Source organism: Talaromyces rugulosus, chromosome III (genome assembly GCF_013368755.1).
Source record: "Talaromyces rugulosus chromosome III, complete sequence".
Classification (NCBI taxonomy): domain Eukaryota; kingdom Fungi; phylum Ascomycota; class Eurotiomycetes; order Eurotiales; family Trichocomaceae; genus Talaromyces; species Talaromyces rugulosus.
In genome coordinates this window covers 5,822,303-5,843,655 of record NC_049563.1, presented here as the reverse complement: position 1 = coordinate 5,843,655, position 21,353 = coordinate 5,822,303, and the positions used below count along the sequence as shown (strand labels likewise).

General features: G+C 34.1%; 1 protein-coding gene across 1 annotated transcript; it reads left to right on the top strand.

The window, feature by feature from the left end:
• Nucleotides 1-15,279: 15,279 nt before the first annotated feature.
• TRUGW13939_06786 (uncharacterized protein) lies at nucleotides 15,280-17,845 on the top strand (the record flags this gene model as incomplete). The annotated part of the gene is made up of 2 exons (XM_035489933.1): nucleotides 15,280-17,757; nucleotides 17,825-17,845. 2 exons carry the CDS (start codon nucleotides 15,280-15,282, stop codon nucleotides 17,843-17,845), a joined length of 2,499 nt encoding a protein of 832 aa, XP_035345826.1.
• Between the last annotated feature and the right edge of the window lie 3,508 nt (nucleotides 17,846-21,353).

Sequence of the window (21,353 nt, the reverse complement as noted above, 5' to 3'; positions counted from 1 at the left end):
AGATCTAAAGAGAGGAATATCTCTATAGATAAGAATACTACTACTGGTGATATAGGGGATCTAGAACTCCTAGTGTTATGATTCTTAGTAACTGAAGCTATAAGGACTAAAACAGCCTATTTAGAAATAAAACCTGATATAGAGAGTCTTTTTTAAATATATCAATAAGGGGACACCTTTGTATAGAAGAAGTTAAAAGAATTCTATATAGAACAAGCCAAGGGTTTAATATAGAGTATTAGAGAGCATAATCTTCTCCAATACAAAAAAGCTGAATATATACTACCTAATAAAGCCTTATAGTCAGAAATCATAAAAAATAACCATAATAATATATAGAGAGGCTATTTTAGAAAAGCTTATACTATAGTAGCTATCTATTAGAAATACTATTAACTAGTATTAAAAACTGATATAGACTATTATATCTAAACCTGTTCTATCTGTCAACAGATTAAGATATATAGATATTGGTAGTATAGATTACTTAAGCTATTACCAGTTCCATTAGAACTGTTTAAAATAATAACTATAGACTTTATAATAAAATTACTATCTATAGAATAGTAAAGAGCAATAATTAATACTATATTAATTATTATTAATCTATTCTTAAAATACACTATCTACTTATTGATATAGAAAGTGTTATTAATTAAAAGACTAGTAAAGCTATTTCTAGAGAATCTAATACAGTGGATTATCTTTCTATAATATATTATCTCAGATTAAGATAAGCTATTTATCAGTAAATTCTAATAAACTATATACTTCTATCTAGGGATAATCCAGAAACTATTAATAATAATCTATTTATAAATAGATAAATAAATAGAGTGCTAGAATCAGACAGTAGAATATTTCCTCTAATACTATACAAACTATAAGTAGATAAACTAGCTATAATAGATCTTACTAGTATAGAATATATATAACAATAGTTAGTATAATATTATAAAGTAATCTTTAATAAAAACCTTTATAGAATTCTAGAGAAATCTAAGAATAGATATTCCTAAAGACGCTCTTTTAAGTCTAAAAGATTAGAAGCTATATACTATAAATTAAATAGAAAAGCTCTATACTAAATAGATAAATATTTAGGAATATTTAGAAGAAGCTAAAGAAGCATAAGTAAAGTACTATAACTAGAGAAAGATCTATTAGAAATTCAAAATTAGAGAACAAGTTATATTTTAGGTAAAGAATATAGCTTTACTTTAATATAATAAAAAACTAGTTAATAAATATCTAGATCTATTCTAAATAGTAGATATATAGAGGTTAAATATATATAAACTTAATCTTACTTTAAGATATAGAAGAATCATCCAGTTTTCTATATCTTTTTACTAGAGCCATACTACACTAATACTAGAAACTATACTTCTTCAGAACCAATACTAATAGATAGCAAACCTAAGTATACTATTTAAGAAATAGTTTAGAACTAAAAAAAAGACAGAGAAACAGAATATATAATCTAATAGAAAAGATAGCTAATTAAAAAAGCTATCTAAGAATCAGAAAAAACTATTAAAAAAATCAAAACCTTTAATATCTATCTATAAAAAAAAGCTAAAAAGTAAACTATATTAGAACTATACTAGTAAACTAAAAAAAAGAGAAACAAAAAAAACTTTCTATTAAAAGCCCAAAGACTATATATACTACGTAAAAAAGACAAAGAATAAAATAAATCTGAACTATCTAGAAATATCTAAATATAAATTCTATAAAGCACTATATCAGAATACTAGGATATTTATAAAAAGTTTTAAAGGACAAGTAAATATATTTTAATTTAGATCTAAAAGCCATGGTATCACTATATAAAAAAGAATTTTTTAGATATATTCCTAATAGTAGAGGTAGTTATTAAAAATGTAAATTACTTTATATATTCTAGTCAGTAAATATACAAATTCAGAATTAAATTTAGCGCTATAACCACTAAAGGATTCTCTATAACTAGAGGTGAATAATCTATATTATATATAAAGCAATATAATCAGTCCATATAGAGCAGTAACACCTAATATAGGGCTGCTAAAGGAGGTAAGGTATTAGCTTATAAACTACTAGGCAGTAACTAGGAGATTTATTATTATAATAGCAAGCAAATTATCTTATGTCACTATAGTAAGAATAAAACTATCTACACTAATTAAAGGCTTAGCTAAATAAGGATTAGACTAATAATATATCATTATATCTAATATCTTAACAGTATTCTTCTAACTAATAGCACAGATTATTATTAATTCTATAGTTATAGCAACCTGGTTAAGCTATTCTATAAAAATCTAGTAAATATCAATATCTATGAAAATATACAGACGAAAGAGAAATTTACTAGGCAGTATTTAGCTATAGACTTTTTTAACCTCTTATACCAGGGATAGGGTTTGTTGTTAGAGCCAGAGCACTCCAGGTTAAAGTCATGGCCTAATAATTGCAGATACTGCTGGTAAGGTAGGAAATATGTCTCTAAGAGACGTGCACAAGATTTATAATAAGGTGAGAGAGTCAATATGCTGGGCGGTATAGCATTGACTTTGTTGTCTTTATTATCATTATTGTTTTTATCCTTGATGTTGTCTTTATCAATATTAGCAGAGAAAGGGGAGTGTACGTATTTCTTTATAAAAAAAGAAATAGTAACAGACTTACTTTTCTTTAAGAATAACTTTTTTAATAATTTTTTCTATACTATAGACTGTAGTATATCAGCAGCCATACTATTAGCAGTATATATTAGCTGGGTATAGCTTAACACAGAGATATCCTTGTTAAAGGATAAAATAATTAGTAAAGTAGCTAGAAAATAGCAAAAAATCTTTTTTTTTAGAGTTATTGTGACGGCTGAGCCTGAGGCTATCCCCAAGGGTAGGAGCGGCCTCGTGGCCGGATGGGAGGCCTCAGGCAGGAAGGGCATCAACCCTAACCCGCGGTGCCAGATCTGGGGATAGCCTCACCCTGGGGCTATAAGGGGTCAAGCTGGTTATCTAAGTATATAAGATAAAACCTTCTTGTAGGTCCTGGTAGTTAGATTCCTTTTCTATGCTTGTTGTTTTAGAAAATCGCACCCCTAGATAGGAATCAAATATTTTTAGAAAAAGCATGTTATATTACAATAAATATTGCTATATTTTATCTTTATCTTTCTTACAACTAGCATAGCTAGTATTTAGCTGCAGTCAGTGTTTTAATTAGGAGTAGACTTTTTTTTATCTTAACCTCTTTATATTCAGCATAGTCTATATAGCTATAATAAATGTTTTGTCAGTGCTCTAACCCTAAATCTTTATTTATTTTTATTTAAAACCTAGAAATCTTGTGAGCTAGCATAATAGTAAAACTAAGTATTATTAATAGATATCAGTATAGTAAGAGCACTAGCAATAATAATATAGAAAAGCCTAGTCACTGTTTAACTATTAACCTTAAAGAACTAAAGCTTAGAGATATTTCTAAAAAACTACTTAATAAGGATAAATTCCTTAAACTTTACAGAAGCAACCCTGGAGATCTATTTAAAGATTTATTTTAATATCTTTTTATATAGGAGAAACAACTAGAAGAAGTTTTTGCTAAGTTTAATAATAATGATATAGAGGAAATTAACTCTATAAAAGAGGAGATTCAAAATTTTAAAAATAATCTGACTGACTATTGCTAGGTTATATCTAAACTAATTATAGAATATAATGCTGTAATCACCAATATCTCTCCAGCTAGGGAAGATTATAAGAAGAAGATTACTAAGCTACTAGATAGCTAGCTGCTATTAGATAGAATTAATCCTAAGTATAAATTATAGAAGATTGACATTAAGAATAAGTTAGAAGCTAATATCAACTATTACCCAACAGCCCTAGCCTGTATAGCGTACATAAAGAGGATATATAAGAAAGAAGCAGCCAACTATTTACTCCTATAATTCTGAAAGAACTCAGCATAATATTACTAAGATATTAGTGACATCTTTAAGCATCTAAAAACGATCTATATAGACGAGAACTGCGTGATCAATATAAAGATAGAACTCTGTTGTCTAGTAATAAGAGATTTGAAGTTTCAGATCTTTTTATTAAAATTCATGCTTCTTGTCCAGAAAGCTGGCCTTGCCCTATTAGAATAGAAGGAGGAACTCTATCATAAACTCTTGTTTGATATGCAGTGTGCCATAATCAAGGAAAATATTAATCTAATAATATTGTACTAGATCTTTATATAAGGATGCTATATTACTACTAACTACCTCGAGCAGATTGCTAAAAGGGAACGACGCGCCTATAGCCATAGGATTAAGAGTAGCAAAGGCCATAGCCAGAAAGACTACCAGTTGAATACTTCTAGAGAATTGAAGCCAAAGAATAAAGCTTCTTAACTACAGCTTTCCTAGAAAGAAAAGAAGAAGTTAATAAGTAAGGATAAGTACTTTAATTATAAACTAAGCAGTCACTATATTGACAAATGCCCTCTCAAGAAGAAGACTCTAGATCTGAAGGCCTTAGAGGATGATATAGGCAAGGAATCGAAAAACATTTATGCCTAGGAGAAGTCTTCTTCTTAGGCGTATCAAGTATGGATAATGAAGCTTTAGATCTCTTATAGCTAATAGAGAGAGAGAAGGATAGTATAACTATATCTATTTAGTTAGCTAAGAATAGATATTTAATTTGTATTAAAGCTTTAGCCAATATTAAAGCTAATAGATTTGTTTTTTTAGATATATTTTTAGTAAAGAAGCTTGTATAATACTTTTAGATATACATAATACCCATTTCTGAACCTTATAGAGTGAGAGGGTATGATAAGAAGACAATGGAACTAGTTATATATCTTATAATCTTAATATTGATTATTGATAGCTAGATATAATAATATCTATCTTTTCTTTTAGTGTAACTAGGCTGTTACAATGTCATTTTAGATTGTATATAGCTAGAGAAGTATAATATGTTAGTAGATTATAGAAACTATTGCTTTTTATAGCTGAAGGATGTGTCTTTTAAAGATTAAATAGAGAGAGAGTAGTTCATCTATATACTAAAAATAATACTAAGAAGAAATGGACTAGTCAATCTTAAGCACCAAGCTGATATAGAACGCCAAGATTAATTGATAAAAGAATCTATTCTACTTCTATAACTAGAACCCTAAAGAAAAGTGCTTGTAATTATAGAAAAAACATAAAGAATACAATTAAGGATAGAACTATAGAAAATAGAGAAAGCTTTATAATTAGAGAATACTATAGGACCTTTTAGTAATACTAAGGAAGCGTCACCAGTTGTTAGTCTAATAAGAAACCCATATCATTAATACTTAGAAAAAAGGATATATAGAATGGACATAGCAATTATTAAAGCTGCTAGATTCTATTATTATATAAAAAGCAAGACTATAGATATCTTTATAACTAGTTTTTGCAAGATAGAGCAGGCGCTAGAAACTAAGAAGGAAAGAATGGCCAAATTAATTAAAAGCAAGGAGATTAAGTAATAGCTGCTAAATCAGTATTACAAGTTCGTTAATATCTTTTTAAAGATCCGTTTAGATAAGTTGCTAGTTTACTAGAAATATAACCATAAGATCAAGTTAAATCAGGATTTAGAGTTAGGTTATAGTCCTTTATATCAAATGTCAGAGGAATAGCTCCAAACAGCCCAAGACTATATTATTGATAATCTAGATAAAGGATTTATTATCCCTAGTAATGCACTATTTATGTCTCTAATCCTCATAGCTAAGAAAGCTAATGATAGATTTTATTTCTATATTGATTACTACAAGCTGAACACTTTAACTAGAAAAGACTAATATCTACTATTATTTATTAAAGAAATCTTTAAGCGCTTAAATAAGGCAAAGATCTTTATTAAGCTAGATATTAGACAGAGATTCTACTAAATCCAAATATACCTAGACTCTATAGATCTGACCATCTTTTATTGTCAATATAGCACTTTTAAGTATAAGGTAATACTGTTTAGCTTTACTAATAGACTAGTGACATTTCAATAACTGATCAATGATATCTTTATAGACTACCTTGACCAGTTCGTGATTGCATTTATCAATGATCTATTGATATATAGTAAGAATAAGCTAGAGTATGAGATGTATATGCGACAGATATTAAAGAGACTCCAAGAAGTAGAACTGTAAATCAATATCAAAAAATATGAGTTCTATATCACATCAACTAAGTATCTAGACTTTATCATTACCTTAAAGAAGATAGAGGTCAATCCAGTAAAGATTAAGGTTATCTTTTCCTGGAAGACACCAATAACAGTTTTAGAAGTATAGTCATTCTTTAGTTTCTACAACTTTTATTAGAAGTTTATAAAGGCCTATAGCTAAACTGTAAGGCCATTACATTATCTCACTCAAACTAATGTTCTATTTATATAGAATAAAAAGTGTGAAGAAGCATTTGAAAGTCTAAAAAAGAAATTATTAGAAGCCCTAGTATTAGTTTATTATAATTCTAATTACTAAATCTATATAGAAATGGATGCGTTAGATAGAGTAATGGCTATAGTCCTATCTCAATTATGTGAGGATAAGGAATAATATCTAGTTATGTACTACTTTGTATTAATAATTCTAGCTAAGTATAATTATAACATCTATAATAAAGAATTATTAGCAGTAATAAAGGCTCTAAAGAAATAGAAGTCTGAATTAATTAGACTGAGAGGATAAGAGTCCTTTAATGTTTTATTAGATTACTAGGCTCTTGAGTACTTTATAACTATTAAAGCTCTGAACGCCTAATAAGCTTGATAATATAAGTTTTTGAAGGAATACTACTTTATACTTAGATACTAACTAGGAAAAATAAATATATTAATAGACATCCTTATCTAGAAAGAAGATGAAAAAGTGAAAAACCTTAACTATTAGAACTGAACACTACTATTATAGTATAAAATTAATAATAAGATTATACTTAAGATAGTATATACAGAACTAGTCATTCTAACTATAGAGAATGATATTATTACTAAGATATTAGTGGCTAACGAGGAATATATAGTTAAGAAAGGTACTAAAGTCTTACTCTTAGAGAAAGAAGAGAGCTATAGAATGATTAAAAGACGATTTTTCTTTAATAAACAACTCTATATTTCTAAGAAGGACAATTTATAAGTATGATTACTAGATAAAGTATATTAATAATCTATAACAGTATATCTAGAATATATAAAGATACTGAAGCTAGTCTGAGAATAGTTCTACTAGAAGGTATAGAGTAATAATATAAATTGGTATATAGACAATTATAAGACATATAAAAGGATAAACATGTGTAGAAACAGGGCCTCTAGACTTCTCCAACTATTACCTATCCCAGTACGACCTTGGCAGCATTTATTGATAGACTTTATAGAGCTACCCCAGGATAAATAAGGATTTGATAATATTTTTGTCACCATCAACTACTTAATTAAAAAACCAGTCTTTATATTGTGCTATAAAGGGGTGACAGCTAGAGATATAATAAAGTTATAGATTTAGTATATCTTCCTATAGATAGGCCTGCTAGACAGTATTATATCAGATTAAGGAGGCCAGTTCATCTCTAAGTTTTGGAGAGAGATATGCCGAATCTTTTATATTAAGGTAAAGCTGTTGATAGTACAGCATATCTAGATAGATAGATAAACAGAGATAGCGAATTAGTATCTTCAGCAGTAGCTGTGGCTATATATTAACTTTACAATAAATAACTGGTCGGAATACTTACTAATTATTGACTTTACAGCTATATCACTGCTATAGGAATCTACAGGAATGTTCTTATTTGAGATAGAAAAAGGTTATACTCCTTGGATATTGTTTAATTAGGTGTTATTAATACCACCTAGAAGCTATATACTGAATAAGAAAGAAGTCTGAGTATAGATACAGTATTTAGAGTATATATAGGACCACGTCTGTAATAATATTATAGAAGCATAAGGCAGATAATAATGGCAAGTGAATAAGTACAGATAGGAGATAGACTTTAGAGTTAGTGATCATGTCTATATTAGTAATAAAGGATAGGATATAGAATAACTAAATAAGAAGCTAGGCTATTAGTCTAAAGGGCTATATAAGATACTGTATAAGATAGAACATGCTTTTAAATTAAATTTATTATAAAGTATATAAGTGTACTATATCTTTTTTCTAAATAAGCTCCGCTACGTTATTTTAACTGAGCTTTTTACTGGTTAATTAGAGAAGGAATGTTCTGAGCTCTAGGTCAATAGAAATTCGGAATAGGAAGTTAATAGGATCCTGGACTCTTGGATATATTGGAAGAAGCTATATTATTAAGTAAACTGGCTAGGCAAAGATCTAGATCTAGTATAATATCTAGTAGAGTACTTTTTAAATGCTCTACTAGCGCTAAAATCATTCTATAATACCAACCCTAAGAAGCTAGGTCCGCTGTACTGATTAGATGCGTAGATAAAAGCCATAGAGAAGGATCAATTTATTGAAAAGCATGCAGATAATGACAGACCAGCAACCAACGCTTAAAGGCAAGCATTTCTAAAGGGAGGGGTAATGTGACAGCTAAGCCTAAGGCTATCCCTAAGGGTAGGAGCGGCCTCATAGCCGGATGGGAGGCCTCAGGCGGGAAGGGCATCAACCCTAACCTATGGTGCCAGATCTAGGGATAGCCTTACCCTGGGGCTATAAGGGGTTAAGCTGGTTATCTAAGCATATAAGATAAAACCTTTCTGCAGGTCCTGGTAGTTAGATTCCTTTCCCATGCTTGTTGTTTTAGAGAATCGCACCCCTAGATAGGAATCGAATATCTTTGGAAAAGGCACGTCACATTATTCTATAAATTATTAACAAATAATAAACTAAGCAAACATTTAAATAGGTATTACAATTGATATAAGATAACTAGCAGAAGATATATTACTTATATTCAGATAGTATAAATAAATAAAAGAGTAGAAGAGATAAGCATAGAATTAGTAGCAATATAATAAATTATTTAATAATAAGAAAGAAGAAATAAACAATAGCTTAATCTATAAATAATATATTAATAATATATATAGATAGATCTATATACCATATATACTGGTCTTTATAATAATAATACCTGAGCTTATTTATATCTTTTATAAGAATCTATATGAAAAATATTAATATAGCTTCTAAAAAAAAAGAGAATAATATAAGGCTATAAGATCTTTAGAATATACTAGATGCTGTACCTTATTATACTAGCCTTACAGAAGATTGCCAAGCCACTAATAAAGCGGTATATATATTCTGACCTTCATATAGAGATTGCTGAAGGTCAGCAATCAGTTTGACTACCTAGCGAACCATAGCTTTACTATCAAATCCAACTCTTGCCTGCTCTCTATATAATATCCTCACAAAAAATTGGATTAAACTATTTAAAAGTCTAGTAGGAGCCTTTATTTTTTTTATATTAAAAAAAAATAATAAGCTTTAACTATATATAGATGTGAAGTGCCAGGCTCGGGGATGCCGATCCGGCTTACAAAGGCCTGCATATCCTCCGCGGGTTGAGTTGATACATCACAAAGGATGCATCTACCCCTCATGCTCGGTAAATATAACCCTGTTAGGAAGTAGGATCTCATCTAGATCAGGCTTATAAGCTTGAGACCCCATCCCCCAGGATGAAGGGGCTCAAGCGGTTTATTCTATATCAATATAACCCATATCTATTTACTTTATATACTGCCTCGACTCCTAGTAGGAACCCCCTCAGAGCCCAATAGATTCCAACTCCCTTATATATAAATCTTTCAGACATTATCTACTTTACATTATAAACCGCTTCCATAAGAATCCAAATCAACTCTAAAATAATAGTGACTATACGAGGTATGACTTCTCTAACACTAAATGAACTAGGAACTGTTCCAGTTCTTAATCTAGGATTTATATATAAAGAGAAAGAGGCTTAGGACTATATCAGTACTGAACTGATATAGGATACAACTTTTAAAGAATTACCTCCATAAGCTGTTCTATAGATCAATATAACCATAGAGATGCTGTAGGTCCTTATACAAAGACTTAAAATCACTAGACTATTGCACGCGACTACCAGTGAATATCATAATATCAAGATTCCAGACCTTAAGTGCTTCGCTTTAAAATCAATCAAGGAATTCAAGGAATAGATTAAAGACATAGAAAATAATATCTTAAGTTATCTCTAGTCCTATCCCAACAAAGCAAATAAAGTCTAATATACTGTCATTTAGCTTAATAAAGACCATCATATCTAATAGAAAAAGAAAAAAAATTTAATTAACTTACAATCTTTTATCTTTAACAATTTCTGAACCTGGTTAGAGGACTAGATTAAATCTCTCTAGAACCAAAAAATCAACAGTGCTATAGCTTTATTAAGTTTAATACAGTTAAATAAATAAGACCCTAAGGCTTTTTATTCTAAATTCTCAATTCTCTACAAGAAAGCGAGAGAAGGAAGTGGTGGGCCTCTACTAACTAAAGATCTCTTTAAATATTGAATCTTTCTGGCAAAGCTGTTACCAAAGATCCATTTAGATATTATAAAAATAGATATGCTCTCAGTGAAGCTTCTAGACCTAATTACTACTATTTAATAATTGTATTAAATTAAGAAGCAAAAATAGAGATTAAAAAAAAAAGCTAAAAATAAGAATAATAATTACTCTAGAGGCTAAGGTCCAACTCAGAACTAAGAAGATTCCAACTTGAAGCCGACTCGAAAGCAAAAATATAGATTAGATTATAACAACTAAAAGAAATCTTAAAAGAAGCAGAAATCCTTTTTAAAGAATAAAGATAAGTTAATAGTGATCTGTTATCATTATAATTGTACTGATCATTATACCACTAAATACAAAGCTATTAAAACCACTAAAAGGAATCCAATTTTACCTCTAAAGCTAAATACTATCCATACAAAAAAGGAAAAAAAAACTGAGAAACAGTCTGATAAAGAGCAAACCTAATAAAAACTACCTGTGGTTGCCAGTTTGAGAAAGAAAAAAGACTTAAAGAACTTCATTATACCAATTTATATAAGATTGAACCTTCCTGAAGCAAGATCTAAAATAACCATTATATTCAACACTAGAATAAACAAGAATTTTATATTATATAGATTTCTACTCAAAGCTAGCTAGGAGCTGACTTAGAATCTAGAATAACCTATTAAATTTATTAATAGGCAGGTCACTACTTACTTCGCTATTCTCAATCTTAACACTATAGTTATTAATATAAAGAGGAGAGAAAAAAACTATTCTCTACAGTTCTATATAATCAATATAACCAGATTTAAAGCTATTCTAGGGAAGACCTAGCTTTAGAATAAAGATCCTATAATCCTTACCTAGCGCGGGCAAAAGTGGCAATTTTAAAAAAATAAAGAATTATCTACTAAAATTAAAATTAAGATACTTCAATGCTTTGGACTGCTAGTAAAAATAGTGACTATATTCTTCCTATCTACAGAAATAATTGAACTAGAAAAAAGAAAACTTCCAGACATTTATAACAAGTATACCAATATATTCTTAGAAAAGAAGACAGCAATCCTATTTTCTAAAAATATTAATCATAAGATTATATTACAACTAGATATAAAGAGCCCTCCTTATAGACCTTTTTACCCATACTTAGCGAAAGAACTAGAACATCTATACACATACCTAAAAAAGATGCAGCAGAAGAGTTAAATCTAAAAATCAACAAACCCAGCTAATATATCTATTTTATTTATAAAAAAAGCAGACAGCTCTTTACACGTCTACATGGATTACCACAGTCTTAATAAGATTACAGTCAAAAACCATTATTTCCTATTAAGAATAGACAAGATACTGGACTAATTAACAGGATCCAAACACTTTACTAAGATTGATCTCTAGGATGCATATCACCAGATAAGAATCAAACGCGGAGACAAGTGGAAAATAGCTTTCCAAACTCGATATAGACATTATAAGTATTTAGTCATGCTATTTAGATTGACTAATGCCCCCATAACCTTTTAATCTTATATTCATGATGCCTTAAAAGGCCTTATTAATAATTTTATAATTATTTACCTTAATAATATCCTAATTTATTTATAATCAAAAAAAGAATATATAAAGTATATTAAATAAGTTCTACAGAAGCTCAAAGACCACCAACTATATACAAAAGCTTCAAAATACAGTTTCTATTAATAGAGAGTAAAATTCCTAGGCTATATCATTAACAAGCAAGGAATCTTAATAGATACTAAATAAACTGAAGTTATTCGGAACTAGCTTGAACCAAAGTCTGTAAAGGAGATCTAAGTTTTCCTAGACTTTATTAGGTTCTTTAGAAAATTTATAAAAAGTTTTTTAACTATAATAACACTACTATCTAAGATGCTTAAAGAAGATCTTAAAATAGGGACTTATAGGTTTAAACTAACTTTAGAAATAAAAAAAGCTTTTAAAGAGCTTTATAATACTTTTAAAAATCTTTTAGTAGTAAGATATTTTAATCTAAAGAAAAGAATTAAGATTATTATAGATACCTTAAAGATTGGAAAAGAAGCTATACTTCTACAACTAGGCTCTAATATAGATTCTATTAGAACCTAGGTCGGCTCTAACTTAGAACTAATTAAAAACTAAGTATACTAGTATCTAATTACTTTTTTAAGCTAAAAGTATAATGAGATAAAATATTATTAGCTGATATATAACTAGGAATTAGGAGCAATTATATTTATTTTCTAGAAATAATATTACTATCTTAAAGATAGCAAGTACCCTATTAGAATACAGACAGACTATAATAATTTAACTTACTTTTTTACTGTAAAGAAGTTGAATGTAAAGTAGACTAAATAAACTTAGCTTCTAGCAGCTTATAATTTTGAGATTGAATATAAATCTGAGATAAAGAATCCTTTAGATATTCTATCCTAATATCTAGACTTTTTTAAAGACAGAGAGGAAGAAGAAGATATTAAATTATTACTAACTTTATAACATAAATTGAAATTAAATATATTAGAGTCTGGCATAAAGCTGGCAAATTTAATATCTCTAGAGGATAGTCCCAGTAGGGCAAGCTTATCCCAAAGAGAAAGCCTTAATATAGCTTTGCGTATAGATAATCAGGTTTCCAGAGTCTGCTGTTACCAGAGAAGACTTGTACTTAAAATAATACAAACTAAGGATATTTTTAGCTCTTTAACACCATCAACTACAGATCTAGTATAGAAGCTATAGGAAGAGGACACCTTTTCTTAGTAAAAGATGGTTCCAGCAAACAGAATTTCCAAATCCAAATTAATAAACTCATCTAAGAACTAAATTAAAAACAACTTAAAGACAACTAGAAACCTACTTAAAAACTAAGTTAGAAATAACTCAAAAACAACTAGGAACCAAGTCAGAAACTCAAAGACAGTTTAGAGTACTAAGAACAGTCTTCTATATTACCATGAGAGGGTATATATGCCAAAGGATATAGCTCTGCAGAATAAACTTATAAAATTGTATTATAACCACCCATATACAGGTTATTTCAGTATTATAAGAACTCTTAACTTAATAAATTAAAAGTATTATTGGTCTAAGATAGATTAAGATATAGATAAATACATTCATACTTATGAGATATATCAGCTTATAAAGATATGAAAGTACTGATCTTATAGTCAATTACAATCATTACCAGTCCTTTTAAGACCAAGTAAAAGCTTATCTATGGACTTCATCATAGACCTGCCTCTAAGCAGACTTCAGAAAGAAGTTTATAACTTTATATTGGTCGTTGTTAACCACTTTACTAAGCTAGGCACTTATATTCCTTATAAAAAGAGTATTAATACTAAAGAACTTGCAGATATAATAACCAAGAGAGTTTTCAACATCTATAGCTACCCAGATAACATCGTTACTAACCAAAGATCACTTTTCACTAGCAGATTCTAGTCTGAACTAATATATCAGTTCAGAATCAAGTAATAATTAAGCACTGCTTTTCACCCACAGACAGACAACCAGACAGAGAGATTAAACCAGATTATAAAACACTATCTACACTGCTATATAAACTAGTGACAGAATAACTAGACACAGCATTTATCAGTAGCTCAGTTCTGTCATAAGAATCGATAACGCTCAGCCAATAGATGTGACAGCGGACGCTAGTTACATAAGCAAAGGTTATTGGATATTCTCATGGGGTAGAATCTCTGATTGTACCCGAGAAGGAAGAAACGCCTACACTTATACTCCCGCATGGAATGACTCATCGAACGGAAGCCTGTGTCGTATGGAAATGGTTTCCATACGAAAACAGACTCCGTACGAAAAGAGATCCCGTACGGAAAGGATCTCCACACGAAAAGAGTCTCCATACGAAAAGACCCACCTTACGGAATTAGGCACGTGACTGCATAGTCAACATAGTGAGACTATGCTAAGGAACTATGTGTTAAACATAGTCAAGCAGAGCTTGACTATGCTCGCTATGTTTAGGATCCGCTATATAAGGACACTCATTTACCATCATGTATCTAGTTTATTGTGTTTTATTCTCTCAAGCAAATAGCATACTACTATTACTCTTCAACATACTTTGCAGCCTATCATTGCGATAGTACTCTACTTATCCTAGGATTGCCTTACACAAACTTCTCATCTTGCCTTCTGTTAGCAGAATACCCACCCCGATTCACATCTTGGTGACGAGTTGTTGAACCGATTGACAATAAAACACCCTCATAACACGAAGTTTTGAGAACTAGGTAAGCAATCGAACCTTACTAACGAGCTAATCATGGCAGGAAATAGCAACGCACCAGCAGCAGGACCGGCAACTCCGCGCCCACCTGCAAGACAAGCAAGACCAGTCGATCAAGACAGTGACGATGAACCCGACGAACAAACTCAGCAAAGATTCACCACGTTGGAAAGAGTCATCGATCAAATGAATGAACACATTCAAAGACTGCAAGCTGCGGTCGCTGAAAGAGACGATCATGTCAACCAACTCGAAGCTCAAGTCATGGCTATACCACCTGGCGAAGCTGGAACAGCCGGCAACAGGGTCAAGCTACCAAAACCCATGACCTTCGACGGAACTAGATCTAAGTTGAAGACATTCTTGGTCAACATGGAAATGCATATCGAAGCCAACCAGATCACCAATGACAAAAAGAAAATGATCTTTGTGGCATCATGCTTTACCGATGCAGCAGCAGAATGGATACAGCCTATGCTAAGTGAATTATACACTATCGACAAAGGTAGTTGGGGAACTATCACCAGGGAACTGTTTTCGAACTACGGCATGTTCAAACAGAAACTTGGAGAAGCGTTCGGAAATATCGATGAGCTACGGACCGCAGAAAGACAACTAAGATACCTACGACAGACCGGATCCGCTCAGCAGTTAGCAACCAAATTCCGACAGATAGTAACACCACTGCACTATGATGATGCTATTCAAATCGCAACCTTTGAAAACATGCTCAAGGAAGAAGTCCAGACGGAACTCATCAAACTCGACCGACCCGACAACATTGACAGATTCATTGAGATGGCGGTCAAGATTGACAACAAACTGTTCGAGATCAAACAGAAGCGACAGGAGTTTCAGAGGTGGAAGAAAGTTGGAGGATTCCCTCAGTATGCCAACACATCGGCAAAGCGAGGAACCCAATACGACAAGGACGGCGATGTCAAGATGCAGCTCAACAACGTGATCAGTAAGGAAGAAATGGCCAAGCGCAAGGAAAACAAAGCTTGTTACAAGTGCGGACGAAAAGGACACTTTGCACGACAGTGCCGATCAGGGCAAAACAAACAGAACGGTAACGTCAGCCCTCAGAAGATAACAACAGTCCATCAACAAATTGCGGCCATACACCAGACAATTGTGACCCCCTTGGACAGTGAAGAGGAGGAGTCAGAAAACGAACAGGTCGATGAAGTCAAGGACTTCTGGGGACCAATATTGGAAAAAGAAATATACAACGCGCTCGAGAATTTCGAGCCAGAAGATAGCCCTGGGCAATCTAAGGGACGCCTCAGACAGAGTTCAGAAAGGGAACCACCCCAGGAAGAAGACGCTAACCCGGAAGAAGCGCAACCTCACCTACGACAAGGTCAAGAGAAAGGACCAATCAGAGAACCTCGCAGAGAAGACCAATACAGCAAAACCGCTGGACGGCGTATTGATGACCTTTCATCAGGAAGTGAAAGCCAACACCCCCTGACGTTTCGAGACGGTGGAAAAGACAAGGAAGTTGACCACGAGGACTCGGATCGAGAATCAGACACCCCGCAACAATCACAGTTAGCAAGAACAACCAACCTCAGAAAAGACGCCGCAAGAGCGATCAACCAAGCAAATGAAACAATCAGACTGTTCCAGAAACGACCACTAATCACAAAGAAAGAATGGGATTCAGTCCTAGGAACCAACACGACGGTTCCAGGAACAAGAATTGAGATTCCAGAAACAAGCAAAGAAGAACTGGAAACAGACAGTGAAGACTCCGAAACAACAGAGGAATTCCCTGAAATCGACTACGAAGAACCAAAACGAGAATGCAGTTGCAAACCACCCAAACCAGTATGTTGGGAAGACTCTATTCAGACATACCGACAACACATCCTTGAATGCGAAAAATGCCACGAGTGGACATTTCACAAATGCGATATGCACGGGAAAAAGAACATCGCACTCGCAAACGAATTCGAATACGTCTCACTCACCAAAGGAACACGGTTGTGCCACCCGATGCTTGGGCATACCGAAAGATGTTCATGCATGTACTACCCACAATATGGAGGACACCATCACAAGAAAATACACTGGACGCAATGCTATGAGTCAAAATGTCCGACTCACCTCGAAGAAAAGGAAAAGAACAAATGGAAGCCAACGGCACCGATGATCATCTATCAACCCATCCCGGACTGTCCGAAGGGCTGGAACGAATGTTGGTGCTACGCAGAAGAAATTTGGCATCCTTTCCATAATAGCATCGAAACTGACCAGTGCTACGCGAAAAGATGTCCATACCACGAAGGACGAGTCATCTACACCGATGAAGATTGGACCGAAATTGTTCTATCACAGAAACGATACCTTGAAAGACACAGAAAGGGACATCACCTTATTGCCACAACCATCAAGACAGGAGAAACTGTGATCATTATCAAAGGAACAATCGACGGACACGAAGCCAAACTACTCCTCGACTCAGGAGCATCGACAAATTACATTAGCGAAGCATACGTCAGGAAAAACAGGATCCAAACGTACGAAACAAACCTATGGCATACTGTACAAAATTTTGAAGGACAAATCACGATCGAAGGATTCGTACGACGAACTAAAAACATCACAATCAAATCAGGAGAACACGAAGAAGGCATCCAACTGGATTTAAGTCCGTTCGAGCGAAAGGATTTCGACGTTATACTCGGAATGACATGGCTACGGAAACATAATCCTATCATTGACTGGAAACACGAGACGGTGTCAATAGACCTGAAGATGCTACGAACAGAGCAAATGGGGATCAAACCGAACCAGCAGTTGAAGGTGAAACATGCTGAAGAAATAAACGAAATAGACCGACAAATTGAAACACGAAGGAAACCAAAAGAAATCTACGAAAAGGAACTGAAGGAAGTGCTCGACAAGCTACCAGAAAAATATCGAAACTTTACCGAATTATTTGTGAAAAAAGAATATCGACTACCACAACACGAAAAGGAATATGAAGCAGAGATACCTCTCAAAGCAGGAGCGCAGGTGCCACAAGTGAAGCAACGACAAATCTCACAAGATGAACTCCGAACTACTAAGGAATTCATTGAGAAATTCTTAGCAGCCGGTTACATCAGAGAATCAAAAGCAAAGGCTTCTGCACAAGCAATGTTTGTACCAAAACGCGACGGATCACCACGAATGGTCATCGACTACCGAAAATTAAATAACATGACCGAAGACGACGCAAACAAAGCGCCACATCAGGAACAGAAGAGAGATTTATTGCAAGGCGCAAAAATCATGACAATGTTCGACGTTGAATGGGGATACTACAACCTACGAATGAAAAATGACGACATCTGGAAAACAGCATTCCTTACAGACTTGGGACTGTACGAATGGCTAGTAGCGCCTATGGGACTCAAAAGGCTACCAGCAGAATTCGCGAGGTTTATGACACACATCCTACGAGAATACCTTAACCTCTTCGTTGCAGTATACTTCGATGATGTTATAGTCTACTCAAAAGACCCGAAGGAACACGATAACCATGTACGACTGGTTATGACAAAACTCATGGAAGCAGGATTGACTCTCAAAATCAAGAAGTGTGAATTCGACACCACACGAGTCAACTACCTAGGAATGGTATATACAACAAACGGACTAGAGATACCGAAAGAAAAATTAGACGCTATCCTCGAATGGCCAACTCCAACGAACGTCCACGACGTACAATCTTTTCTTGGAGCCAGCGGATACGTTCGACGATATCTTGAGAAATACTCAGACGTTACAACACCAATGACAGAATTGCTGAAAAAAGACGAACCATTTGAATGGACAGCAAGGAGACAACGATCTTTTGAAAACGTTAAAGAACTCGTTAAAATTGCGCCAATCTTACAACTATTTAACCCAGAATTACAAAGCATTCTACGAACAGACGCATCTGGATATGCTCTTGGAGCAATCCATGAACAAATCAATGAAAAAGGAGAAACGCAGATTGTCGCATTCTACTCGAGAAAGTTTACATCGGCGGAAGTTAACTACGACGTCCACGACCGAGAATTACTCGCGATAGTTCAAGCATTTCGACAATGGCGACACTATCTCCAAGGAGCGAAACATGAAGTAATCGTCAAAAGCGATCATCACAATTTGAAGTACTTTACGACAACAAAAGAATTATCTGGAAGACAAATACGATGGGCCGAAGAACTAGCCAAATTCAATTACAGGATTGAACATATCCCAGGAAAACAAAATGCAGCCGCAGACGCATTAAGCAGACGACCAGATTACGCGATCGGGATAGAACCCCCCAAGACAAACATTCTGCAAGAAGAATCAGGAGTTCTACGCCACAATCACAATGCAATCATTGCGACCGCAATAAGAGTTGTTGACGATGATCCATTCTACGAACGAATGCATCAGGAAACCAACAAGGATCAAAAAATACAAGAAGAATTACAAGCCGGACAAGTTACGAAAAATGTTCAGAAAGGCTTAGCGATATGGAATGGAATGATCAGAGTACCGCAGAATATGACTACAGAAGTCATTCAGCGCTACCACGATCCTCCAACAAAAGGACACCAAGGAGTTGAAAGGACAATCGAAATGATTACCCGAACATTCTACTTTCCTTATGTCCGAAAAAGGGTTGAGAATTACATCAGAAACTGCGACGAATGCAACAGAAACAAGGCAGTACACCACAAACCCTTTGGAAAAATGCAAATACCGGAAGTACCAGAAGAAGCATGGAAAAGTATCACTGTTGACTTTATCCAAGGACTACCGCAGTCCAAGGACCCAGTAACAGGAGTTACCTACACCGATGCCATAATAACGGTCGACCGACTTACGAAATATGTTATCCTAGAACCAACACCAAAGGATATGACAGCAGAACAATGTGCAAAACTTATGTTACGAAAAGTTTTTGTATGGACCGGATTACCAAACGAACTCATCACGGACCGAGACAAGTTGTTCACATCCAAATATTGGCAGACAATTGCAAAGGCATGCGGAATGCATCACAAACTATCAACCGCGAATCACCAACAGACTGATGGCCAGTCTGAAAGAATGATTCAAACAGTTGAACAGTATTTTCGACACTATTTAGACTGGGAACAAGACAACTGGGTAGAACTACTACCATTAGCACAGTTCGCATTAAACAATGCAGAAAACGCTACAACGAAACAAGTTCCACATTTTGCAAATCTTGGACGACACCCAAGAATGACATGGTCTGAAGTACCACGAGAAGGATTATCCGAAGCCGCGATAATACAAGCCAACAAACTACAGGCACTCCATCAGACAATATCGAAAGACATCAAGTGGGCTGAAAACCGAATGAAGACCTACTACGACAAGAAGCGCGAGGACGCGCCAATCCTCAAAAAGGGGGAGAAAGTTTACTTACTACGACGAACAATTGGACAGAAAAAATTCAACATTCCAAGCAAGAGACCAAGCAACAAACTTGACGCTATCAAATACGGACCTTTCACGATTCAAGAAAAACTCGCCAACGACAATTACAAACTCCGACTACCAGCAAGAATGAAAGTGCACCCAGTATTTCACATCTCATTATTGGAACCAACCGAAAACCCAGAAAACAGTAACGACGAAGCAACCGAGGATGAATATGAAGTTGAAAACATTCTGAAGAGAAAGTTAGTAGAAGGAAGAATCTTTTACTTAGTCAGCTGGAAAGGATACGGACCTGAACACAATTCATGGGAACCAGTTAGGCATTTGAACTGCCCCGAAAAGATTCGAGCGTTTCGCCAGAAAGAAACTCGGAAAGGACGTGGTCGAACTCGTTGTTAGACGACACGGGAAACTCCTGGATGGCAGCCGCAATCATCTCGTTTGATTTTTGCAGCTCGGCCTCTCGTTTCCGTTCCTCCTCCTCCTTTTCCTCCAAACGCTCCAACTCCTCCACATCCTTAATGTCCGTCTGAATGAACTGACCGGCGCGCTTCTGAAGCAGCTTCCGCTGTTTCTTGAGACGAAGAAGTTTCGCTAGAGTTGCCTCCTCATCCTCCTCAATTTTCTTTTGAGCAGCCAACAACTTCTTCCATGCCAAATCCGAAGACGCCATCTCAACACAACGACCGCGACCGCTGCGAACACACTCACTGCAACGCTTTGAAATTTCTGATTTAATACACGACTTCCCTGAAAGAGCACACTTGTGGCAAGGGAAAAGAAGAACGATCCCGGTTTCAACAATACGGGCGAACAAATTGTTTTTATCGATATTTTGCTTTGACGACATGGTTAGAACATCACCACCAAGAATGTTAACAAAAGGAAATCAGCCTACCTGTGCGACGGGGGGGGCCTGCGACTATTTATGTGACTGTCGGGACGCCAGCCTTCAAAGGAGGGGATTGTCATAAGAATCGATAACGCTCAGCCAATAGATGTGACAGCGGACGCTAGTTACATAAGCAAAGGTTATTGGATATTCTCATGGGGTAGAATCTCTGATTGTACCCGAGAAGGAAGAAACGCCTACACTTATA